General features: G+C 52.8%; 11 protein-coding genes across 11 annotated transcripts; 4 read left to right on the top strand and 7 right to left on the bottom strand.

Annotated features, from left to right (window-relative positions):
• Positions 1–222: 222 nt before the first annotated feature.
• On the bottom strand, positions 223–1,609 carry BO79DRAFT_171584 (Bax inhibitor-1 family protein). The gene is made up of 3 exons (XM_025679590.1): positions 1,374–1,609; positions 1,225–1,295; positions 223–1,141 (listed from the first exon to the last, which is right to left on the bottom strand). The coding sequence occupies exons 1-3, from the start codon at positions 1,524–1,526 to the stop codon at positions 547–549; spliced, it is 819 nt and encodes a 272-aa protein (XP_025540831.1). The 5' UTR covers positions 1,527–1,609; the 3' UTR covers positions 223–546.
• A 323-nt stretch (positions 1,610–1,932) lies between these two features.
• On the bottom strand, positions 1,933–5,681 carry BO79DRAFT_193325 (EXS-domain-containing protein). Its single transcript, XM_025680968.1, has 7 exons — positions 5,313–5,681; positions 5,181–5,235; positions 3,634–5,079; positions 3,373–3,564; positions 3,153–3,326; positions 3,013–3,102; positions 1,933–2,960 (listed from the first exon to the last, which is right to left on the bottom strand). The coding sequence occupies exons 1-7, from the start codon at positions 5,324–5,326 to the stop codon at positions 2,013–2,015; spliced, it is 2,919 nt and encodes a 972-aa protein (XP_025540830.1). The 5' UTR covers positions 5,327–5,681; the 3' UTR covers positions 1,933–2,012.
• Positions 5,682–6,379: 698 nt separating this feature from the next.
• Positions 6,380–7,529, bottom strand: BO79DRAFT_208664 (DUF3759 domain-containing protein). Its single transcript, XM_025682441.1, has 3 exons — positions 7,154–7,529; positions 6,894–7,022; positions 6,380–6,823 (listed from the first exon to the last, which is right to left on the bottom strand). The coding sequence occupies exons 1-3, from the start codon at positions 7,167–7,169 to the stop codon at positions 6,579–6,581; spliced, it is 390 nt and encodes a 129-aa protein (XP_025540829.1). The 5' UTR covers positions 7,170–7,529; the 3' UTR covers positions 6,380–6,578.
• Positions 7,530–7,869: 340 nt separating this feature from the next.
• On the bottom strand, positions 7,870–9,090 carry BO79DRAFT_254081 (uncharacterized protein; the record flags this gene model as incomplete). Its single annotated transcript, XM_025686037.1, has 2 exons — positions 7,870–8,192; positions 9,039–9,090. 2 exons carry the CDS (start codon positions 9,088–9,090, stop codon positions 7,870–7,872), a joined length of 375 nt encoding a protein of 124 aa, XP_025540828.1.
• A 1,215-nt stretch (positions 9,091–10,305) lies between these two features.
• On the top strand, positions 10,306–11,097 carry BO79DRAFT_108128 (alpha/beta hydrolase; the record flags this gene model as incomplete). Its single annotated transcript, XM_025677904.1, has 1 exon — positions 10,306–11,097. A coding segment is annotated over one exon (792 nt), but the record flags the coding sequence as incomplete, so codon positions are not given.
• Positions 11,098–11,161: 64 nt separating this feature from the next.
• Positions 11,162–13,206, bottom strand: BO79DRAFT_208663 (uncharacterized protein). The gene is made up of 3 exons (XM_025682440.1): positions 12,814–13,206; positions 12,604–12,739; positions 11,162–12,542 (listed from the first exon to the last, which is right to left on the bottom strand). Exons 1-3 carry the CDS (start codon positions 13,178–13,180, stop codon positions 11,201–11,203), a joined length of 1,845 nt encoding a protein of 614 aa, XP_025540826.1. The 5' UTR covers positions 13,181–13,206; the 3' UTR covers positions 11,162–11,200.
• Positions 13,207–13,355: 149 nt separating this feature from the next.
• Positions 13,356–15,956, bottom strand: BO79DRAFT_171569 (serine/threonine-protein phosphatase 2B catalytic subunit). The gene is made up of 5 exons (XM_025679589.1): positions 15,513–15,956; positions 15,092–15,423; positions 14,776–15,033; positions 13,810–14,720; positions 13,356–13,759 (listed from the first exon to the last, which is right to left on the bottom strand). Exons 1-5 carry the CDS (start codon positions 15,628–15,630, stop codon positions 13,696–13,698), a joined length of 1,683 nt encoding a protein of 560 aa, XP_025540825.1. The 5' UTR covers positions 15,631–15,956; the 3' UTR covers positions 13,356–13,695.
• Positions 15,957–16,405: 449 nt separating this feature from the next.
• Positions 16,406–16,996, top strand: BO79DRAFT_244848 (uncharacterized protein; the record flags this gene model as incomplete). Its single annotated transcript, XM_025685421.1, has 2 exons — positions 16,406–16,421; positions 16,473–16,996. The coding sequence occupies 2 exons, from the start codon at positions 16,406–16,408 to the stop codon at positions 16,994–16,996; spliced, it is 540 nt and encodes a 179-aa protein (XP_025540824.1).
• A 511-nt stretch (positions 16,997–17,507) lies between these two features.
• On the top strand, positions 17,508–18,622 carry BO79DRAFT_193308 (Voldacs domain-containing protein; the record flags this gene model as incomplete). The annotated part of the gene is made up of 2 exons (XM_025680967.1): positions 17,508–17,862; positions 17,956–18,622. Exons 1-2 carry the CDS (start codon positions 17,591–17,593, stop codon positions 18,620–18,622), a joined length of 939 nt encoding a protein of 312 aa, XP_025540823.1. The 5' UTR covers positions 17,508–17,590.
• A 320-nt stretch (positions 18,623–18,942) lies between these two features.
• On the bottom strand, positions 18,943–21,811 carry BO79DRAFT_263656 (uncharacterized protein; the record flags this gene model as incomplete). Its single annotated transcript, XM_025686702.1, has 1 exon — positions 18,943–21,811. The coding sequence occupies exon 1, from the start codon at positions 21,490–21,492 to the stop codon at positions 18,943–18,945; it is 2,550 nt and encodes an 849-aa protein (XP_025540822.1). The 5' UTR covers positions 21,493–21,811.
• A 1,182-nt stretch (positions 21,812–22,993) lies between these two features.
• BO79DRAFT_244845 (putative carbonyl reductase) lies at positions 22,994–24,168 on the top strand. The gene is made up of 3 exons (XM_025685420.1): positions 22,994–23,339; positions 23,405–23,788; positions 23,844–24,168. The coding sequence occupies exons 1-3, from the start codon at positions 23,090–23,092 to the stop codon at positions 24,089–24,091; spliced, it is 882 nt and encodes a 293-aa protein (XP_025540821.1). The 5' UTR covers positions 22,994–23,089; the 3' UTR covers positions 24,092–24,168.
• Positions 24,169–24,178: the final 10 nt, after the last annotated feature.

The following is a 24,178-nucleotide window of genomic DNA, read 5'->3' as shown; positions in this document are numbered from 1 at the left end:
ATGCCTCTACTCTCTTGCCAATTTATTCCTCTTGCTTTGGCCTGATCTAGTAAGCTTGTCTTGGCTCTGTAAAGTTATCTTCTATGAATCTGGTTTCTTGCTTTCCATGGATAGATACTCCGGTTCAGATAAACACAGAACTTATTGAAGTCGATCTACTACCCATCAAGTACTACTAAACTACCAAACACTACTACAAGCACAGGGGAGTATTATGATAGAGGTCATTGCAACTATAGAATGGATGTTAATAAACAGGCTTGTCTGAACGAGTGAAGAGAAGTAAACAAAGATCAACGCAACTAATACTAATCGATGAGTACAGTATCATTAGACAATACAAGCAAGTCAGGCGAGGTATTTATCACCGAATCAACACAGAAGAGTGTCCAGTCCATCTCACGATCACTCACTGCGATTTCTCAACAACCACCACCACCACCACCACCACCACCAGCAAGTAGCACAATCTGTATCAATCCACCCCAACCCCACTACCACCTTTCCTCCATCGCCCATCAAAACAACCACCAGGTTATGATCAACCTAGTTATTATTCTGACTATTCAGAATCCTCAAAATCGCCAAAAACAGATTCAAGATATCCAAATACAGCGAAATGCTCGCGGCAATCTCCTCCTCAACATGATAATGCCTCATCACCAACTGGGTATCAACAAGAATATACGCCGAGAAAATCAGCGCCGCAAGGCCCCCATAAATCAGCTCGACGGTGCTATTCGCAGGGAAAAACACAGCCACGAAGCCAAACAAGATCAGGAACCAAAGACCACCGAAGAGGTAGGGCATCCAGTTAGTGAAGTCGTACTTGGTCTGGCAGGCGAAGAGGGTGAGAGCAACGAAGAGACCGAGGGTGAGGATGAGGGCTTGGATGACGAGCCGGGCGTCGTAGAAGGAGGTCACGACGCTGATGGAGTAGGCTTCGAGGAGGGTGAATCCGGATAGGAAGAGGAGGTTGGCCGGGTAGGATTTGCGCTTCCAGTAGGTGACGAGCATGAAGCCTAGGGCGCCGAAGACGGAGACCATCATGAGCCAGAAGTTGGATTGGATCCAGAGGCGGTAGCTGGGGGAGAAGAAGGAGATGGAGCTGAGGATGGTGGTGAGGAGGAGTTGGGCCGTTCTGTTTGTGATTACTCTCTTGTCAGTTTTGTTCTGATGATATTCTCGATTGCTTCCTCGGGGTATAGAATGGGTGGTGCTTACAAGATGGAATAGACCTTCCGGATGAACTGCATACGGATGGGCAAGGTGCCCTCCGCGACGGTGCCGCCGAACTAATCAAGTACATTGTCAGTTGGTTTCGTTCTCTCAGATGATGCAAGCTTCTTTGTTGAGGGTGGTGGTGTATGTACCTTGAAATCATCAGGAACATTGTCGTCCTCGCTGCGTGGCGCTGCTTGCGAGTAGTCGGCCGTTGCCTGATAAGACGGCGGGGGTTGAGGATAGGCGCGCTCCTCGAAGGAGTCGCGCTGCGGAGCAGGCTCGTATCTGGTGTTAGCTGCCATTTGCAACTGTTGTCTCTGACGCTGTCAGGCTAATAGTATGGATGGAATGAGTTGATGGGACAGTCTGTCATATTAGATAGTAGGATAGACTAATCGGGGAAAGGAAGAAGAGGAGAGAGAGGGCCGAGAACCGCTGCGGCGCCGCGGCTCAACGGCGCTCCGGGGCAGGTGACGTCGGTGGTGTCACCTGATAGTGGTTTTGTGCCTTAGGCAGAGGTTTACTATTGCCATCTAGTATGTTCTAGTAGTATGCATAAGATTCACTACGTTTACCCTATCAAATTGGTCTATACAACATTTCATGTGAGGATTCAATTATGGCAGAACCTTTCAGGATCATAGTAGTACTGTAGTGCTCCATTAACTCCTATCATATGCCTCTATTATGTTAGTATGTATCATATCTATCGTAATAAGTATATATATGCCATCAAAAAAGAAATCGTAAAGCAAGTTGTCACCCATAAGTCACCGTCTGCTTCCCCTCTAGTTTCGCTCTTCGTGGAACGGAAGCTCTTCCATAATCACATCATCGTCCAAGGAGGCTCTGCCGTCATGGTATTCGTCGTCAGTGGAGTCATCTGGCGTATCCTCTGAGCCACGGAGTGGCTGGTCGCCTGGATCTTGGCCCGGACGCTTCTTCCGCTGAAAGTCCTGTGCATGCGCTGAAGCCAGCAACGAGCCGACACGGGAGAGGCCGCGATTGCGGACCGACATGCCTGGAGTGGACGGGGTGCCGTGCTCCACATCGTGTGCTTGCGGTTGCTGCTCTTCCAGGGGCACACCATCTGCTTGTTGGTCAACCTGCGCTGGCGGGAGGGAGACCTGGTATGGCAGAGGCACATCCCTGGACGCCCGGAACAGCAGGACGTTGGTGCAGTGCTCATTCTCCACACGGAAGATCGTCCAGATACCTCGTCGGCAGACTTCTGACAGCGCCACGAAGAAGCTGAGTAACGCGGAGTGCTGCATATCCTTCGTGAAGATGGCATAAAAGATCCAGTTGAATCGCACGATAACGTCGATGACCATCGCAACATAGTATACCCATGCTTGACGGAACGCCAGGACATCACGCAGCAACGGGCGTTTGGCGTAGGCGTTCCCCAAACTCCAATCCATGACAAGGTCCCAAACCGACACATACACGGCGTTGAGCAGCGCAAAGGTGATGAACGTAGCCTGGAAACGTTCCGCTTTATCGATGCGATACAAGCTCAGAGTGACATAGTACAGAATAGTGAACGTGTATTTGCCAAAGTTCAGCAAATGCGGGAAGACGTTCCTAGTATCTGCGTAACGTCGCAGACACTGCAAAGCTCTCCAAATGCCCGGTAGGCAGGTAAAGAACCCAAGCAGCCTGGAATGCGAAGAATTGCACTGGGGAGGGTTACCCCAATAATGTGCGTAGAGACAGAAGAATAATTCGATATTCTATCACAAATCAGCCACAACACGTTAAGCGTACGACAACCGGGTTACTCACACCCATGGCATATGTCTGGGAGCAATACATGTCTCCCAGAAAGAAATCACGGAACTCAACCGGATAGAACCCTGCGAGAAGCAGACGCCACTAGATTCGTTAGCAGTGACTTAGGACCCGCTATGGACGGCTTCACTCACATTAGAATATGCCCACCATTTGCGGCTGCGGTGGTACAGTGTCCGCACGGGCAGGAAAAGAAGGACCGTGGTCAAGCCGACAAGGACAACAGGCCAATAAATATACATGCTATTAACTGACATGAAATTGAGCCACATGCAGAGACCCAGCAGAAAGAAGAAAAATGACGGCAGCTGTTACAGTCAGACACAATCAAAAAACCACGATAAAGCACCATACCTCAGTAAGCTGACGCCAGTCTAATGCATGCCTAGTATCATATTCAAACACAAAGACGTAGTTGATCTTGGCCCGAGTCCAGACCATACAGTCTAGGCAAAACAGTAGGAAATGAAGTACAACGAGGAAATAGCCCCCATATATCTGCGCACAGTTAGCTAGCAGCAGGCACTCAGAACGATAAATACTGACCTGAAGCAAGTAGCTTGTAAAAGTCTTTAGTTCACCATCCCGATCATGAAGGTTCTGCACGGCATATACTAATGACTGAGCGCCAAACAGGACACCACCCATCAAGAGCACACCGGCACGGAACGTGCACGGAGAATAATCTCCGGATTTATTGATAGTGTGGCGCAATTTCGAAGCGGCGATCTTGCGGTTGCCGCGCTCGAAGTAACGAGCGTACAGGTCCTCTGCAGCGGACAGCAGATTCTCAGTGACCTCGCTTTGAACGAACCACGACTTGTTCACTTTCTCAGACATATAACGCTGCGTAGGACGCGCATTAGTAGTTTTGTCATATTTCTTGTTGATCTTCCGGAAAGCAGTCCTGTTCAGGTAGGCGTACGCCTTCAGCAGTTCCACACCGCGGTAGTACTCCTGAAGCGCGTGCTTCAGCTTCCTTTTAGCGGAGCGATAGGATACATCGCTGTTGGTCGGGTCCTCGGGCCGACGGATGAAATCGCGACGCGACACCGTATGGTCGGGATCCTGTCCTTGTAAGGCTGCTGAAGGGGTGCCCAACTCTGCAAGGGCTTTAGAGTTCTTCCCGAAATGACGTCCAGTGAGAGCACCGCGTATGCCGAAGCCAGCGAGGCCACCTAGGGGGCCGAATGCATGAGACTTTGGCATTCCTTCTTTCTCTGGCCGGGCCAACTTGGCACCTAGAACTTCCTGTGTGCGTTGGTCCCGCATGATATGCAGCTGATGACGAAGCACTTTGAGGCGTTCTGCGGCCTCCTCTTCCTTCATCTGATAGAAGGATTCTATTTTGGTCAACTCGCTATCCAAGAAGGCGAAGAACTCGTCCTGGCGCTTCTCGAACTCAGAAGATCCATCCGCTCCACGCTTCTCTGGGGAATCCCAGTCCTGATAGGACAGGACGCGCTGGAGCAACGAACCTCTCCGGTTGGGAGGGCCTGGGGTTGCATTCCGCTTATGATCCTTCTGGGGCGTCGCAGGACTCCGCTGAACTATGCCCTTGGTCGCAGTTCGTGTGCTCGCATGTCGCGACATCACCGGCGACGGTGTCTCAGGTACACTGGTCTGCTCCGCATCCCTCTCCGACGAGTAGTCATTATGCTTTGGGTCGATCGCGGGATCTGGCAGTCGAAGAGAGGCGACATCTGATGATGCAGCGTTCAGCGGAGGAGAGGGGACGATACTTCCGTAGCTTCCAATGACGCCTGAAAACCTAGAGCCGGGTACACGCAGGGGCTGACGCTCGCTGCGGCTAGAGCCTGAGCGCGGTGAGCGTGGCGTAGGACCACTGCTTCTTATAGGGGTGGAAGGAATGTGGGAGGGATCATTGGCATCGAGTCTGCTACTGGAGCGTCGGAATGGGGACGGACCATCAGAACCAGCAGGACGGTCATCTTGGTCGCCATGCGCGGAAGCATTGTGTTGTTGAAGAGAGGGATGACTGGGGCTTCGAGAGGTTTTTTGAAGAGCGCGAGAGATCGCTTTGACTTTCTTCTTGCCGGTCTAGAAGGTTAAAAAAGCAAGAGACCCGTTAGCATCCAAATTGTAGCTTTAAGAAACAAAAAAAAAAGAAGAAACGTCAGTACGGCAACGGATATACTGACCTTATAATCTAGATATTTGGCGCGCCACTCTGGAACCAGTTGCTGTTCCAGCTCCCTAATTTCAGAACGAACAGCCGGTTATTCTGGATTCTCACACACAAGCTTCAGGTAGTTGGAAGGAATGAAACTAACTTCGCGAATTTCATCGTGAGCAAATGGAGCTATAGCCGGGCATGATACTAAACGCAAACGAGCAAACGGCGGGCACGAGAGTATATAGCAGAAGCAACGATCGCATTGGCGACGAGTCACGGCGAGAAAACGACAACTGGAGCTAGTCGTAGTAGTAGTATTAAGACATATATAGTTAAACAGGCAAAACGAAGGACGAGAGAAACTTTCAGCTCCCGTAGGAGCAGCCGACGCCTCGAAAACTTTCTTTTTGCTGCTCTTCTTTTCCTGTTCGAATCAAGCGACCCAATAGTCTGGAACCGGGACGGTCATTATTATCTCGATTACGAGCCGGACCAACAGGAGGAAGAGGAGAAAGAGCCAACCAAGACAGGGCACACAAGGGGCAAGAAGCGAAGGGAACTGGGATGAACTCCCAATCGATGTAGGAAAACCTTGAGATACGATTGAACTCGTCATCGTGCGAGACAAGCCAGCCAGCCGATTCATGCCCTTTCCATTTGGTCAATCAGGCCCCAAATCGGACTGCGCGCGCATCTGATAGGCTGCGATGGCTGCACGTGCTGCATGCGATGAGCTCATTTGCTCGCCGCCGGATTAATCTGCCTATTGGAGTTTGGTTTCAGGATGAACCCGGTTCCGATGTGAGAGAAAGAGGAAAGGTAGGGCCAGACCGCCTTTCGCCGCCCCCTCAAGGCAATCCCGAGGTTTGATGTTTGGTGTTTGATCGATGTTCCGTGGATAACCTGCCCGGCTTGGGTAATTACCCCTGTTGAGGTGGGCGACTTGCCTGGTTCGCGACATTGAATGTGAATGTTGATGTTGATGTTGTTAAGCTGTCATTAAACATTGTCTTACAACTTTTGAAGCCCATGTGGGTGATGCGCCCGTCGCCTTCCCGCACACCTTGCATCTATGCGTCCAAAACAGACCCTTGCGCCCACCGTCAACGCATGGATAATCCGCGAGCTTTCCTGAACGGGTGGAATCCTGCATATTCGTCTCCGGGGCAAGATCTCCATGATTCTACTGTTTGTTTGGTATGGATTACGAAGCGCAAGATAAGCGTTTGTTTCACATTGAGATAATAAATAATTCATTTGGATATCTTGGTTTATTAGATAAGAATACATGCAGGAGAGGCCGTGTTACCAGCGCTCTCAATCCATGATCATATTCGTTTCATTCCCACCATCCATCTTCGTATCAACCCCTGATGATAGGGTCCAAATCCAGTTGGTTTCCCATCACACACAAAGAGGCTTCTTACCAGCCACCACGGCGGCCCTCGAAGCGGTCAGGGGGAGGGAAGCGGCCGGGGTCGAACTCGGGGGCACCGTGTCCGCGCTCGTAGTGCTCCTCGTACATGTGGTGAGCGTTCTTCTTGGCGTGCTCGCGGGCCTTGATCTTGTCGACTTCGTCCATGCCCTTGGTCTCGGCGAGCTTGTCGACCTCAGCGCCAACAACGGCGGCAAGGGCCTCCTTGGCGAAAGCGTGGCTGACGGTCTTGCCTATAGGTCAGATGTGGTTAACATGGCAAACTTCACGTGGCTGAAATGGTTCTGAATGGGGCATGCATACCCTGCTTGCGCTGGTGGTCCTCCCAGGCCTTCATGCCAGCGAAGGAAGCGGCACCGGCAAGGAGCTCGTGGGACAGGTGACCCTCGTGCTTGTTCTCGTACACCTGACGGTGAGCGTCGTCGGATTGATCTAGAGATCCATGTTAGTTACCGATGGCCCTGATAAACGTCGTGTTGGTGATGGCACGAGGCCAAAGACCAGACAAGGGAACCCTGTCAGGCCAGATGGAAAGGTGGAAGTGTGAGAGGTATGTAACTTACTCCAGCCCCAGGCCATGATGATTGACGTATGAAGTAGTAAAAGGGTTTTAGGTAGAGTAGAAAGTTGAGTGTTTGATGAGGAAGAGAAGAGAAGGTTTGGATGGGAGGGGACAGAGCATCTTATATATGTGCTGCCTAGACAACCCTACTCAGCATCTTCAGCTCCCTTGGGGCGCCCCTCCATCGACCATCCTCAGAGTGCCCCACCGTCTAATCTCACGGAAATGCATCGAAAGTCTTGAGGGGCGTCGGATAAAGAACAATATGGTTCGCTCCCGACTGTGAAAGGGTGGATCGAGGGGAAGATCACATCCAGTGAAGGGAGTGGACACAGGCCAGCTGAAACTGCGCAAAGGAGGCAGCGCTTCGAGGGGATAGATGGATCGGGATTTGATTGGAACAGATCATCGCTTAGACGCTACGAGACCGAATAATTGAGCGGTAATGAGGGCGAGAAGCACCCAGCCACAGCCTCGTGGAGCGATGTGATGGGCACGGAATTGTCCAGGAGGGGCAGTCGAGGGGTAAGTTACTAGCCTCAATAAGTTGAAACATCAGGTTCCAATCATGTAAGAGGAATGGTGTATCTCCGGTTGGGGATCCGTGGTCACATTTGGGTGAGCATCGATCCTGTGCCCCTCTTTGTCAATTCTTACGGCCGAGGCAGCGAATGTCTGCACCGCGTACAGGCTACAATGGCGATAGGCTACCACCATCTATCTAGTGAAATGTTCCTGCTGTCGTTTTGGGGGCCATGCAGATGCCCTTGCGTGGTCTCCTGCAGGCCAGTTGGAGTCCTCACGGCCTGGAGCAACGACCATCCGGATCATCGCCTGAGCAAGAGTGCGTACGTACGCGTCCAGGGTCGGAACCACGATGTTATTGCTGGGCGACTGGGTCAAGATGGGGATCTCCTCAGCCTTAAGTCTGGGCGAATCCATTTTGGCCCATTTAGCGCCGCAGCCACAGTTTGCCCAGGCTTGGCGGGCGCGAGATGAGCCGGTCGACCCGGTCAGCTTCTCGTCTTGGTGAGGCTTGTCTGAATATCAGGTGGAGGGTGAGTGATTCCCCCGCCTTTTGGATGATATCTCTAAGTCTATCGACGGAGTATCGGGGTAAAGCTGTCACAGACAAGTGTCAGGAACTTAGTCTCAAACACTTTCAGCCGGCTAGAGAGCCTCCAATCTTCACACCTAAAACTGGGATTCTATTTTGGGTCTCGGACAATCGGGCGAGTGGGCAAAAAGTGGGTGGAATCGGTGGAATCTCCCCACTGCCATTGCCCGATCTGGTCATTTCCTCAATAGTGCGAAAAGTAATGCCCCTCACTGTGGCGCAGTTTCATCCCACCGCGTGGTGGCGGTGTGTGGCTTGGCTAGATACCATCTGTCTTTTCTCCAAAATATTTACTCTGTACTAATAATATCCCTCAATTAATGGCACCCGCCTGCCGAGAATATTATGTCGTCATAGTCGGTGATGTGTTGTTTCACTTAGCGCTTGAGGAGTTCGGTGAGTGTACGCCGTAGTCAACTGGAAAAGTATGCTATTCATTGCCTCATTTGCGTGATATCTTCGGCTCCGGGAAAGTGGTCATCCGGCAAAAAAAATATACTTTCAACATGTGAATCTAATGTCCTCCAATGATGTGCATATGTTGTATGACAAGAGACACATGAATCTGGCATATGCAATAATCCTGTGCATGCATTCAATACTATAGACATGATCTGGAATGACTGTCTGTGAGGGTGGAAGTTACTCAGAGGCATGTCTTTTCAACTCGCGGCCTTACATGGCCTGATCGACGATACTTAGTCTGTCTCTTCCATAGCTTTTGAGTTAGGTGATCAATTGGTGGCCTGCAATAGATTCAGATACATACACGAGAGTATTACAATGGACATCATGGAGTATTGCGAAGTCATGGCAACCATGGTGGTTTCCAATATACTATCTGAATACTCCCTTGATATTAGGGAATATTAGCACTGCGGGCTGTTATCAGTACCACATAGACTGAACTAGAGTATGTGATTTTACTATACGCGACTGTATTAGAAAGAAATGTTAGGCTACTGATGTGAAAGGGCCTCAAATTCAGACCTACCACGGCAACATGCTCTACTGATCGTTGCATATATAACAAAACCTTGTACTATTCGTCCAGTACTTTCGCTTTAGCTTCTAGAGAGCATTTCTTGATAACATATAACACATTGGTAATAACTGATGACAACTGAAAGAATCTTGAGAAGTTAGAGGGCTGGGGAGGCGGGTAGAAAAGGACAAGACACGAAGTAGGTAAAAAGCCTATCTATTAAATGTGTGAACTCTTTTAGGGATGTCATCCTCTTATGAAGGTAAAGACGATGTTAGCTAAGTCTATACACTAATCCATGCATAGCACTATATCCTCTCGAGCGATATCAAGTAGACTTGGCTAGTTTCATCTCATGACCTCTCTTAGAGGTCTGATCTGAGTTGTACTCACAGTGGAGTACACAATAGATATAGACGGGTGAAAGCCCTTAAAATGGTGGATTGAATCTTCATATTGAGTCAACTATCGATAATAAGTAATTTAAACCTGCACACATGCGTCTTCGCAGACTCCCATACACTTAATTGGACCAACTGACTGTCCCTGGTGCACTAGTCCCAAACAGGCAACTAACTGCTTGAGCTTCAAAACTTCAACCAACAACCTTCTATCACACTACAACAATACTACTTTTCTTTGAACCACTCTAAACTATACACGCAAACCACATACTATACACAGGATACCCTAAAGTTACCCCAATATATCCTCCACGAACCATCCACAACAACCACAACCACAACCACAAATACAACAACATACAACCAACCCCGCCAACCTCACTACATCTACCACCACCACCACCACCACCACAACATCACACCAACCACGACCATCTCCCCCTCTTTAAAACCACCCTCCAAACCATTCAACTCAAGTCCAAATCCAAAATGCCACCCACCCCCCCAACCCCCTCGCACTTCCCCCCACACCTAACCCACCACCACCACCACCACAACATCACACCAACCACGACCATCTCCCCCTCTTTAAAACCACCCTCCAAACCATTCAACTCAAGTCCAAATCCAAAATGCCACCCACCCCCCCAACCCCCTCGCACTTCCCCCCACACCTAACCCTAACCATCACGCCCCCCTCCACCACCACCACCACCAGCACCTCCCCAAACCCCTCCCCCAACATCCTCCTCCTCCTCCACGGCCTCGGCGACACAAGCCAAAACCTCACAACATTAGCCCGCGCCCTCAACCTGCCCGAAACCACCGTTCTAACTCTCCAAGCCCCCACCCCCCTCCCCTTCGACCTGGGCGGCTTCCACTGGGGCGACGACATCACATTCAGCCCAGCAGGGGACCTGGACATGGACGCCGGATTCACGCGCTCCACGAATACCATAATCAAGGAGGTGATTGTCGACACATTGTTAAAAAAGTGCGGGTATCGGGGTCGGGATATTGTGGTGTTTGGGATCGGGCAGGGCGGGATGGTGGGGTTGGAGTTTGCTAGACACTTCAGGGCTTCTTTGGGGGGTGGTGATGGGGATGGAGATAAGGAGCTGGGAGGTGTGGTGTCGATTGGGGCACCGGTGGGGTTATCTGGAAAGGCGCCTTCATCAGGGACTGGGAGTGGGAAGAGTAGGACGCCGGTGTTGATTGTTGCGGGCAAGGAAGATGGAGGGGAGAGGAGTACGGCGGTTACTGCGGCTGGGGTGAGGAGGACGAAGGAGTGGTTTGAGTTTGTCGAGGTGAGTAGGTATAAGAGGCGTGGGGATGGGATGCCGAGGAATGCGGAGGAGATGAGGCCTGTGATGGAGTTTTTGGCTAGGAGGTTGAGGAGTTATAAGGGGGTGCCGGAGGGGAGTGTTGAACTTAGTTGAATAGTTAGGTGAATATGGGGTGGAAGATGGGTTGTATGGATGTGGAAGGTGGATGATGAGTCTATTGTACATGACATGCTTAAACTAGATACCTATCTGCTGGCTAGTTGACCTCCTCCAGAGCTGTGCGTGCGCGCTCAATCGTCTCTCTGGCGTCCTTCTCCGCCGTCACTTCTTCGACTTGTCGGCCACCCTCGCGGGCGGTCTCGCGCAGCTGCGTCTCTGTCTCCAGCAGCGCGGTGCGGCCGTCTTCGCGTACCTCGTTCTCGAACCAGTGTCGCGCGGACTCCCATTTGCGCTGCTGGTTGCGCAGCGAGTAGATCAGTCCGATAGCGGCCATCGTGCAGGTCTCGTAGATGGTGGCAGTCGGCAGCGAAACGTAGGTTAGCGCCGACAATGCCGAGGTCAGGGTGGTTGTGGACATGCTGAAGAAGACCAGACGCTGCGCCAATGCCTGCAGCGACGGCACTGTCGTCTCCATGAGCCGGCGACGACTAGTCGCGATCTGCGCTGGCCAGGACGTCTGCTCCTCTTGCATGGGAGTCGCATCGGTTAGCCCGGCCTGCTGGAACCGGCCGGCAGTCCAGATGACCTCCTTTTCGGCCTGGCGCAGGTACTTCCGGTCCAGGATCTCCGAGGTGATCATTCCGACGTCGTCCACATGCCAGAACAGCTTCCACCACGCCAGTCCGCGCCACGGCTTGCTGGCGAACCCTTCCTCGAGCGAGCTGCGGAGCTCCGTGTGCCCACGCTCCGCCCACTCGGACACGGATCGCTCAAGCACATCGCGAGTCTCCCACGACACAGCGCCGCTTTCTTGCTCCAGCAGCTTCCTCTTCTCGGCAGCGGCGGCACCCGCTTCCGCGGCATCCAGAAGAGATGTGATCAACGTCCGCAAGGACGGATCCAGCGTCCCTTCCTCAGCTCGAAGCGAAGACAACCAGTCCACCACCGGCTGCACACCACTGCTGTTCCAGCCACGTTCGTAGAGAGAAGCATTCTGCACCGACTCGCGGAACTTCGCCAATGCCTCTTCCGCCTTGTCAATATCCACAAACGCAACCCGGCCATCGTACTTCTGTGGCTCCGTGACCGCCAGCTCAATAGCCCCAAAGACCGACACAGCTTCTTTCTTCAAGTCCGACCGCGCCATCAACCCGCTATACGCCAGGAATCCATCGACACCGCTACCGCACACGATACTGCGATGCACGGGATACCGCACCATATTATGCCGGCCGGAATGCGACGTGCGGATCGTAACCGTAGGCACGAGGAAGGTGTCAGCCGTAAATGGGTGAGACTGAGTAGCGTCCGCGACGCCTGCCGACTCGGCACCAAGTGTCGTAACGAGGATTTCCAGATTGCCCTTTTTCAGAATTGGCGAGGGCACCGAGATCGTAGGGAGGAGATCGTTGGGGATTGTTTCGGAGACTTCGCCGTACCTGCATATAACTTAGTGCCTGCTCCCCATCATACCATGCGTGTTTGTAAATGTAGACCTACCGAATCAGCAAGCCCCTCTCCGTGTCCTCACCATACGCATCCAACGCATCCTCCCAGCTCTCCCTCGAATTCAACGGGTCCGCCAACAGCAACCGAACGAGTCTGCGCGCCGCAGTCGCATCATTCAAACCCAGAACTGCCCCGATAATTAGCATTACCCCAACCGACCAAAACATCTATCACTGGCTTGGAGAGAAGACAAAGACATACCAGCAACTCGAACAACCGGCTTCTCACTCTCCAATCCCCTCAACGCAAGCTGCAAGCGACTCAAATTCACCTGTTCCGGCGCAACATCCTTGACCCGGTTCAGAGCTTCATGTAGATCCTTCAATCGGGGAGGGATATGTCTTGTGTGGACGACGGATGTGGTCGCAATGCCGCTACGCTGCAAGGATGCCCATGATTGTTGTTGATGTTGTTGCTGTGGTAATTGTAGTCGGGTTCGACGCGAGGAGAGGGAGCGGCGCCAGGTGGAACAGGACGGGCAGTAGAAGACTGATGAGGAGGATGAAGAGGAGGAGTCTTGGATCTGCGACAGGCTCTTGGAGAGCGTGCCGCGGAGTTTGGGAGGCATTGACTGCGTGTTTGGTGAAGAGGGATGGGATGGGGGAGGAAGTGGTGGAGGATGTTGGCAGGGCCGGTCGGAGATTCTGGCGCGGGACTTTCGGCGGTCTTGGCGGAGCGTAGCTTATACCTTAGTCTTATTATAAGCGTAGGCTATGGAGTCTGGGGTAACAATAATCGACGGTAATCAATTGACTATTTTAATAAACTAGCCTGTACAATACGAACAGCTCAATTCATGGTGTATCGATTCATCAACTCATGGTCGAGTCGTCACGGACGCTCGATTGCTGTGCAGGAATTACACAAAGCCCCCCGTCCACCTCTCCATTATGCAATACAGTAATCTTTCGCGACAAAGTATAGGAGCTACTGAATTGCAACTGTCACCACGTTGGCGTTTTTGAGGTGACAGTATATAATTCACCCATACACGGAGTAGTTCATACCCCGAATTGCAGTACCTCTGCATGCCGCTTCGAAAGATGCTGGTTCAGATGGAACACCCAGTTACTTCCTAATCGCTCATGCTTCTCGAGAATCCCGAGTAGCATCCCTTTGTCGCCGAGTCTTGCCCGATCCCGCCGACCTGAAACTCGTTAGTATGATGGTCTGGAACGATCATTCTGCTTCACTTACATGCTAATCCGCCTGGCCACAGTCGCCAGCCCGGCGTCGTTCTCTGCCTCATGATGCGCCCGCTCAAAGGCAATGCGTCTGTCTTCTTCGCTGCGCCGGATGACCTCCTCCTGCGACGGGGGCAGACGTTCGTTTTGCAGATCGACCTTGCGAGCATCTTCAAAGTTGGTAATGGCCTGCTTGATACCCTCCGCTCCCAGCATCAGAGTACCCGCTGGGAGACGACCTCCAGCAGCGGTCTTGAGTTCGGTGACCCGCTCGGACTCTTCACGCAACACCTGGAATACACGCGACAGACGGCCAATGGCAAGAATCTTGTTCTTGATCGCACGTCGCTTGAACTCGCTGCTTTCGATATCCATCGCCGCAGGAGGAGAGGGGGGTGCAGCGGTGGGCGAGACCGACGTGGGGGTATCATCTTCAAGTTCCTCCTTGGAGCAGGTGTTGAGAATGGCAATAAGCATGTCCGTAATCTTCTCACCGACAAAGGGAAGCGACCAGGTGAAGACGTCCATGAAGTTGGGGAGCCAGTACGGGTGAGGGGTGCAGTTGAACTGTCGGATATTCATGACGTTGTTCTCGTATTTCAGGACGGCGGCCTTGTTGTTGTAGACATCCAGGTAGTTGGGAGCACTGAAGATGGTCATGACACTGGGGAAACCGGTCGTACGTGTCTTGCGGTACATGCGGTAACCGGCATCCTGTGCCTCGTGCGCCCGAATGATGGAGAGAAGGTTGTTCTTTTCGAGGAAAGCGCACGCCGCGGGGTATGAGAAGAAATACGAGCATCCACGGACGCTGTTGTGGATGAAGTAGTCACCGGTCTTCTCCTGCCCGAAGTCTTCCAGAGGATCGGCCCAGAGGATGTCGCACATCAAGCCATGAGTCGGGGGCTCCCTAAAACGATCAATCTGTCGCCAAGTCAGCCAGCAATCCACCAGATGTAGTGTTCAGCCCATAACATACCGCCTTAATATCTTCCAGAGTGTGCAGCTCGGGACTGAGACCTCCGTGGATACAGAGGAACTGCTTGTTCATGACCGCCGCCAGCGGCAAGGAGCAAAACGATTCGATGCATGCCTCGTAAATGCGCTCGCTGTATTTGTGTTTGCACTCGAGCTTGAAAGTGAAGTAGTCCGTCAAATGCCGACATTCATGATTACCCCGCAGGAGCCAGAGCGTATTCGGATACCAGATCTTGAGAGCCCAGAGATACAGGACACACTGTAGCACGCGAGTCAGTGGATGTGGCAATTACCGGACAGCTTGCGATCACACGAACCTCAATACTGAAGTAACCTCTATCCACATAGTCACCGAGGAAGAGATAGCGCGTCTCGGAAGGATCTCCGCCGACCTCAAAGAGCTTCATTAAGTCGTAATATTGTCCGTGAACATCACCGCACACGGTGATGGGCGCATCCATCTCCAGCAGGTTGGGTTCAGCCCTGAGGAGCTGAGTACCAGCCTGTATGATCCATAGCGCCTGATCTTCAGTGAGACGACCTTCGCGGTAGAAGTGCTGCTTGAGGAACTGCAGGTTGGGCTTAGAAGGGTCTTCACGAGACCAGAACAGGTCGTCCGGCGGGGTGTTCAACGCCGGCGCTTGCACCTCTGAAAGACCAAAGAGTGATTAGGAGAGCGCTCATGCAGATAGTTAAGTAGAGGGAAGGCAGAGAGAGAAAAAGACATTGTGGCGTTACCTTTAATTACTCGCTCCATGGTCGACACCTGAGTGCCATCTTCCATAACATGTAACGTAAAGTCGATCTCCGGGACCGGCTTTTTATCCGTCACCGCACGCGCGATAGTGCGATCCATGGTGACTTAAGTGATAGGGAAGACGTAGATCTTGGATCTGGGGAAATCGCAAGAACGTCGTGCCCCGGGGGGTTGCGAGGAGGCGAAGAAAAGGGGAAAGACACCAGCGCGGAGGCCAGTTGTTGGTGGGGGGTTAAGCGGCGGCGGGATTGGATTTCACACGCGAGACAGGCGGAGATCGCGAGGACTGGCCGTTGTAAGGAACAAGCTGGTCGGGGGGTCACCAAGAGTCCTACGAAGTGGCGATTCCGAGGATGACAAGGGGGAGGGGAGCGAAATAGGGTTGGAAAAATTGAGGCTAAAGCGTGGGTCAGGGACAAGGCGAGAGGGACGAGCGAAGAGTGAAGGAAGATGGAGAGAGGCGCCGGGCAGTGCAACCCGAATAGGAGAGATGGAGAATAATAAGAGGCTGAAAAAGACTGCCTGACCACCTTTTTTCTGCAGAGAGCCACTAGTAAAGATGATTCGGAAGAATAAGCCAATTATTGTGTAAGATAAATACTACTAAGTAACTAGTTCCCCCTCTTCGTATTCAAAGATTCAATCCATTCAATCTAATCTCTTTTCTCTTCATTGCAAGAAAGAGAGTCTCACTCGACGTCAGAACCAACCGTAAATACGGTAATTCTCAGCCGGCGGATCATTCCGCTTCGTTACAGTCCCTGTAATTAATTACGCCGTCCGCGGGGAATCTCATCCATCATTGATTACTCTTGTTTCCTCTCTTTCTAGCTTATCAGTCTTACATCTTACCGTATACTACCCATCACTCATCATGTATGAATCCTATCGTCAGTACCCTCCTTCATCTTCTGTCTTGACCTATCACTGACTAACGACAGGCCCCCATCCCCTGCTGGCTCAGGTCCCCTTGACCGTTTCCCCCTTCATCAACCTCCCCACTTCTGTCACACTTCCCTACACCTACAAGTCCGTTCCCTCGACCATACCCCCTTCAGTAACAGTCGACCCAAGTAACCCCGATGTCAAACCCCGCTACGTGGTCTCATCCAGTGGCGAGCATGCCGCCTCTCCAGAAGAGATCCTAGCCTCCTGCAACGCCCTCGAACAGCACCTGAACAAGACGCGCGCCGATGCCGAGAAAGCAATCCGGGGCTGGGAGGACTCAATCACCCAGCGCGACCTCGCAGAGAAGCGACGTGTGGCTCCCGGATGGCTAGACAGGGACGAGAAACTACTTCAACCGAGTAACTCTGCCACTGGGCCTAGAGCACATAGCCAACCTCAACCCAGTCTATTGGACAGCTCGTTCTCCGACCCCAGTGCGGCCACATTACCCTCCATGGTGCCGCGAGACGAAGGCGAAGAACTGGACAGAGCATTTGGTGGGCTGGACGTGAAATGAGAGCTGCGCGATGATGTTCTGAAATACAATATACCGGAATAGCTTGGGTGAAGGCCATAAACCGCGCCATGGCCGCTGAAACCGCTGCAGGTGGATGCTATGGGCCCTTGCTTTGGCGGGGATAGTAGCGCACTTCCTTCGTCGCAAGCCACGATAAAGTTCAAGCTTGTGCGCACCGGATTCTGCAAGAGATCACCAGTGCAGGGCGCTCTGCATCTGAACCAGCTGAACCGCGGCAGTGCGCGACCTGCGCCAACAAAAGCACAGCCATATAACCCTCTGGTACCGCCGAGAACTAGCTCAAGCAATCTCACAACAAACAAACCTAGTATCAAACACAATAATATCAAATATTCCCATCAATATTCCACAGGAGTATACCTAATCAAAAGACGAAACCAACGTAGAAACCAACCGTGGTAGATAGAACCCCACCCGCCCGGCGGATATCAACTGCCATCACCAGCTACTGATAATCTAGCTTTTGCTCCGCCCGCAAAGCTCCATCCATCATCTTCTCATTTTCCCACCCTTCACCACCTACCACACATCCTCAACCTCCCACCTCCAAACAACCTTCATCCAACCCTCAAAATGGAATCCATCACCGCACCCCCCGACACAACAACCTACATTCCCCTCGCCGAGCACCAATCCCGCACCCCAAGCTCCTTCCACTCCGGCCCTCCAATCCTCTACTCGCAGCACCAAAACTGCAAACTCGTGCTCCTGGAGCGCGAAGCCCTCGCAGTCCCAGCACTAGGCGCTCTGCGCGATGCCTCCACCGTAAACGGCACCACCGAAGAAGCAGAAGCGGAAGATAAGGAGATCGTCATCCCCAGGGTGAACGTATGGGTTACGTCTGAGTGAGTAACCTCCCATCCTCCATCCATAACCAATACATCGTCAAAAAGAAAGATAAAGCAAAACCATACTAACGAGAGATAATAACCAAATAGAAAATTCCTCCTCCACAACCCCACAACCAACACCGGCCTCTCAATCCCCTACCCCTCCATCTCCCTGCACGCCATCCAGCGCCTGCAGCTCCCCAACACCGACCCCCAATCCCAAGCCCAGGTCCAAGGCCTATACATGCAAATCGCCAACCCAACTCCTTCCTCCTACTCCTCCGCCGACGACGAAGAAGACGCCCTCACCGTAACAGTTGTGCCCGAGAACCCCGCTCAGGAATCTTCTACCCCCGCCGCCGCCGAGGAAGGAGACGAAAAGCCCGAAACCCCCACCCAGACCCTCTACGCTGCTGTGTCGGCGTGCTCGAATCTGCATCCGGATCCGGTGGAGCCGGGCGATGAGGACGAAGATGATTACGAAGGAGAAGGAGGAGCGTTTCAGTCTGGGTTAGTGTCTATGGGGAGTGCGGAGGGTGGGTTGCCGCCCCCGGTGGAGGGGAGTTCCGGGTGGATTACGGCGGAGAATATGCATGAGTTCTTTGATGAGGAGGGGAATTGGATTGCTGGTGGGGAGGAGCCCACGTTGCCTTTGGGGCCTGGGGCCGGGACGGTGAGGCAGAGGGAGGAAGGGGAGGGGGAGCGGGTGGATGGGGAAGAGGGTGTTAATGGGGATGGTAGTGGGGAGGAGACGAAGTGGAGGAGGACGGATTAGACTGTTGGTTGGTCTACCCAGCTCTCTTTCTTGGTCTTTGCTTGTGTACTATCTCTACTACTTAAACCGATGGCGTGTGTTGCGGAATACTTTTGTAATGATAGATGCTACTTAGTTACTTGTTATGAAACAGATCAATTGCCAAGTACTACTTTGAGGGAGGCTAGTGACCATCATCTTTAGATTAATTTTTATTAATCCTACCTATTACCTAAGTTCATCTTTACAGTGGAGGGTAGACACGCCCGCACGCTAGCCAAGCAAAAGGAAACAAGAGAAACAATCAACGCCGCTATCAACTATCAGTCCATCCATGCGCCCTATTCTTTCAGGAACCCATCTCCATCATACAAGCTTCCCGGCGTGGCAGCCCCGATTCCCAGTCCAACAGGCTTTTTCGTCGGGGTTCGAAATCCGTGTCGGGAACTGCCAGGGCCGGGCTTCAATCGGTGGCTCTTTGCCCGCCCAACTTGGGTTGAAGGTTCGCTGGGCGAAGTAATTGAAGAATTCCTGGGACCCTTGCCCTTGGGTTCCAAAGCCCGGTCTTCCCAGATGGGAACTATGATGCCGCTGTTCGCAGTTGGCGGCTTTGGCACAGCGGCTGCTGGCCGCCAGAGCTGCGCCTGAGAATAGCTGATCGGAGAAACAATGTGATGCGGACTACCCTGGTACCGCGGGGGCACCATGTTTTTGGGGTCGTTCTTCGAACGCAATGGTGATTCGGCTGTGTTGCGTACCGGTTCTTTGCCCATACTGGCACCGCGCGAATGACGCATCGGTGGACTTGACTGTGTCATGGCATTATCATCGAGGGGGTTCAGTGAGCGGAAGCTGCTGCGTGCTGTTGATCGCGGCGGAGGTTGACGCGGCCCCTTGACGGCTGTACGGCGCGGACTGCCAGGGTTCGAGGAGTTTTCGAATCCCGTCGGCGAGCTGTTGTAATGCGGAATCATCCAGACCGGACTGTTCTTTTCCGGAGATGGCGTAGTCGACAGGTTGGTATCAATCCTGGGGGGCGGTAGAGTCGTCACAATATCAGGCAATGTCTTCTCCATGTCCATGATACTCAGAGTGCGATCCCCGGCATCAGTAGGTGAGTTCACCTTGAGCTTCGGCGGTCCTCCCTGTGAGGGTTCATCTGGAATTTCCGTAACTCGCGGGTTTTCCTTCTGTTGCTCGTCATAGCTGGCCCGACTCACTGCAAGGCCTGAACCGTTGGACTGGAGTGAAATATGGGAGATAGATGGATTGGGAACTTGTGCCCGGCTGGTATCAATTTCGTCGGTCTCCTCGGGCTCCTCGGCCGTGGGCGAGAAGACTGGGCCACCAAACGTGATTGGAGGATGTATCGAGATCCGAACGCAGTTCTGCCGCCGATGGCCTTTGCGGGTGCTACTGCTCCCTTTGAGTGCAGAGGGCAGAGGGGGTTTAAGGTGACTGTTCGGGCCTAGCAGAGGACCATCCGGAATCCCAGTGGTACTAGGCTTCAATCGAGGGTCAGTGCTCAAGGCAGAATTGCTCATCACGTTGTAAAATGGATCGAGCTCGTTCTTCTGATCACCATACATCGACCGGCGTTGCATTTGACTGAAATGTGGCACTAAGGCTCCATTGGGTACTGGATTGAGGGAAGGCGGGCGGCTCAGATCCAGAGGCTTCACCCACAGGGATGAGTCTCGCTTGGCTTTTATTTCAGACAGAGACTCGGTTCGTCGTGGCGATGGACTGACGCGTTCCGTCGAATGAGCCGGGCTCCGTGTGGTCATGCTTCGACGCGGAGAAGAGCGAGGTGATGATTCAAGTCTCCTGGCTTCCCACGCGGTGCCAGAATTTGACGGGAAGACGAATTGAGATGGTACGACTGGAGCTGGCCCAAAGCCTCTTCGATCATACTCCATCCGTCCAACATCGTTGGCATCAAACGGGGCGAATGTGGGACATGGAGGCAAAGCGGGCGATGTGAAAGTACTGTCGACATTTGTCGACGTTCTTCTGCTGTCCTCCAGAATGGAGCTGTCTGCGGTTTCGAGACTCAGCGAAGAGAGACAAGTTGAGTCATTCCTTGACAAACGGAAGCGGTTTGGCGGATAGGCACACGGTGGTGGAGGTACAGGTTGATCGGGCGCAGACCCGGCCGTTTGAGCAGTTATGCTTCCCCCACGTACCCGACCATCGGATGGGTTGCAACCGTCTTGTTTATCCTCCATGAGCGGGTACAGGCTGCCGGACCGCTCCCTATGATGCTTCAATGGCCATGTCCCCGAGCCTGGTCGGTTTGTGAGACTTGCTTTCAATTGCTCTTCTTCTCGGTCTGGTGTATGCCGCGGTGTGGTCTCCGTTGCTAGCTCGAACGCACCCTCGACAGCAGAGTTCGGCACGTTATCGTCGATTCCAGATACTGTAGGTGAAGCCGATTGCCGCTTCTCTGAATGCTCCGTTAGTGGGGACAGTGAGCTGAGTCGTTGCGGTCCTAGGAGGTGTCGTGACAACCGCGCAGAGCGGCTTGAAAGAGACCGTGATAGTGAACGACGCATGTCACGGGCTTTCTCGTCCAAGGGAGATGACGTGTCGGAGTCCGTAGGGGATAGAATCAGGCTCTCGCGAGATGAAAGGACTCCCCACTCAGACGGCTTTCCATATGGGAGCTGTCCATACTGTCGTAGTGCGGTGCCCTCCTCCCGCGAGAGTTCTGTCAGCGTCTCCCCCTGGTATTGTTGTAGAGCAAATCCATCCTGTTTCGCGTTTGCCACCGCCAGCGACAGGCGATCCTGACGGACTCTTATCCAAATAACCGTGCCAACTATCGCAGACACTATGAAGACGACGGAGCAGCTCACGGCTATCGCTATTACCGTGGTCAATGGCGGCATTGTCGTTTCTTCCTGCTCTCGGTGCCAGAGCTGGCAGAACCTGGTTCCTTTAGACTTTGAGTAGACGCTTCAACCCATACACTCGAGCTGGTACCTGTCCCAGTGTCTATACCAGTTCCGCGATGGTTCCGGACGGCATTCAACGGCGCCGAAGACCAGGCAAGAGTAGCAACTGCTAGCCACGGAAACGCCAGCACAAGGATAATCAGAGAACAGAGAGATCCATGATGGATGGGAGGAAACGCGCTCGTGAGGGAGCGTTGCGTTTGTTATGGCAGCCGGCTGGGGCATGGGAATGTGGTAGCATTATTGTCGGCTCGCGAGGAATGCTGCGATGTCAACCAACCATCCTCCCCAGCGAGCTATTAACTGGCGATAGGGAGCCCTCATCAAACTGAAGCTCGGTCCCAGAATTCCTGTAATGTCTCGATTCAGAAAATAAGTCGAGAATAGACCATCGCCAAGATGCTAGCAGATCTACAGGAGGCCGCAGAGTTTCCACTGATAACTAGAAGAATGTTAGCGAAACCGTCAAGAATTGAGCACCCCTGGAGCTCGTGGAACATGGTAGATTCCAACGAGTCCCTCTTCATGGAGACCATTATCGTGCAACTACTTTCGCTTGTATTGTTGGTTATTAACAGCAAACTACTACTTTGTAAAGGACTATGTACGTCCTGGGTTGAAGGAATCCAGTAGCCCTTCTTGGCATGCCAAATGGCACCGCATGCAGGCTCAAGTCTGAGAAAACCACGAGTATATCACAGAAGGCATGAAACACCTGCATTAGCAACGCAGCTCCCTGCGCGTGTCTTTTCTTCTTCTCAGCTTCGCGTGGTAAAAGCGCAAGTGGAGGTGGAAGTGGAGAGTCCCCGGGAAACCCCAATCGGGCAGCCGCTGTCACGGGGGTGCGGGACGGAAATACGATGAGTCCGGATCCGCCGGCCTCTCGGATTTGGAGAAACAAACGAGGTTGACTAATGCCGAACTTACTCAGTGTTCATGTCTCGTGTCTCCTGATATTTCCGAGGTCATCGTCTGATTGAGGCCGTCAGATGCCAGAGGGTCCCGATCCCGATACCGATGGGGACTTCGGTGAGATAAAGAAAGCAAGCGAAAGCTGCAGAAGCAGGGCATGGGGCGCCTGTTGTCAACCCACGCCCGGATACCCCCAGTCTGGGCGTCTTCACCCGCCTTGGAGACTATGGGACCGCTTAGCGTCAGTAGAACCCACCAGACGAGAAAGCTGGATGGAGTGAGCGTGGCCAGTCGGGGCAACTAGACTTATCCTCGATAGCCAACCCCAAACTCTGAATAATGCGAACTCCAGAGTAGGAGCCAACCAACTGCATAGAGGGGGGCAATGGCCCAGTTAACCCCTCACCGGCGCGGGGGGCTCCTAGTGGGCTTGCTGTCCTAATAGTGTTTTCGTTGCTGGCCGTAGTGGTGTGTATATCTAAGCTCCAATCTATACGATATAAAGCTGTCCGCCACCTGGCTAGGCTGTCTCACATCTTCACTTCGTTCTCTCCCGACTCTCCTGCGTTACCTGAGAACTTTCTCTCTTTACACCCCCTTTCCACCCATAGATCCGATAATGGCTGCCAGCCCTCAGAAAGATGGACTCTTTGTCCATGACAACACTACCGCTCCCGCCCACCCCGGCTTGCTGAGCATGTTCTCACTGAAGGGCAAGACTGCCATCGTTACAGGCGCCGGTGCTGGCATCGGTCTTGCCGTAGCTAGTGGCCTGGCTGAAGCCGGTGCAAATGTGGCCATGTGGTATAGCAGCAACCCTAGCTGCATCGAGCGGGCCGCGGAGATTGCCTCCAAGTATGGTGTCCAGGGTCAGTAGCCCTCAGACCATTTTCCCCACTTACCGCCTGGCATACTTTGCTAATGCTCATTCCAGCCCAGGCGTACAAGGTTGAAATCACCAAGCCCGAAGCCGTGCAGGAGGCCGTTGACCAGGTTGTGAAAGACTTCAACGGCCGACTGGACGTTTTCATTGCCAATGCCGGTGTCCCCTGGACTAAGGGTCCCATGGTCGACGGTCCGCTGGACCACTACCAGAATGTGGTTGATGTCGATCTGAACGGGACATTTTACTGCGCCAGGGCGGCAGCAACCCACTGGAGGAGACAGAAGGAGGAGGGCACCGATATCAACGGTAACGCACTTAACAACTTCACCTATGGCAGCTTTGTGGCGACCGCTTCCATGAGCGGTCACATTGTCAACTTCCCTCAGATGCAGGCAGCATACAATGCCTCCAAAGCGGCCGTTATCCATCTCTGTAAGTGAAGCGGCCTTGGAGATATAGACTTGCATCGTACTAATTCCCTATGCAGGCAAGTCGCTGGCTGTCGAGTGGGTCAGATTCGCACGTGCCAACACCGTCTCCCCGGGATACATCGCAACAGAGATCTCGAACTTCATCCCAACTGAGACTAAGACCGTCTGGAAGGATAAGATCCCCATGGGTCGCGAGGGAACACCCGAGGAGCTGAAGGGCGCGTATCTGTACCTGGCATCGGATGCATCCAGCTACACCACTGGAGCAGACATTGTGGTTGACGGCGGCTACTGCGCCCCATAAGCTTTTGATGATATAGATGGCATTTTATGATCTGTACATTTCAACTTGCAGCGATATATATGAAAGACATATTACACGATAGACGAA

The sequence above is a fragment of the Aspergillus costaricaensis genome (genome assembly GCF_003184835.1).
Source record: "Aspergillus costaricaensis CBS 115574 unplaced genomic scaffold BO79scaffold_12, whole genome shotgun sequence".
Taxonomy (NCBI): Eukaryota; Fungi; Ascomycota; class Eurotiomycetes; order Eurotiales; family Aspergillaceae; genus Aspergillus; species Aspergillus costaricensis.
This window is presented reverse-complemented; position numbering and strand designations above follow the sequence as displayed.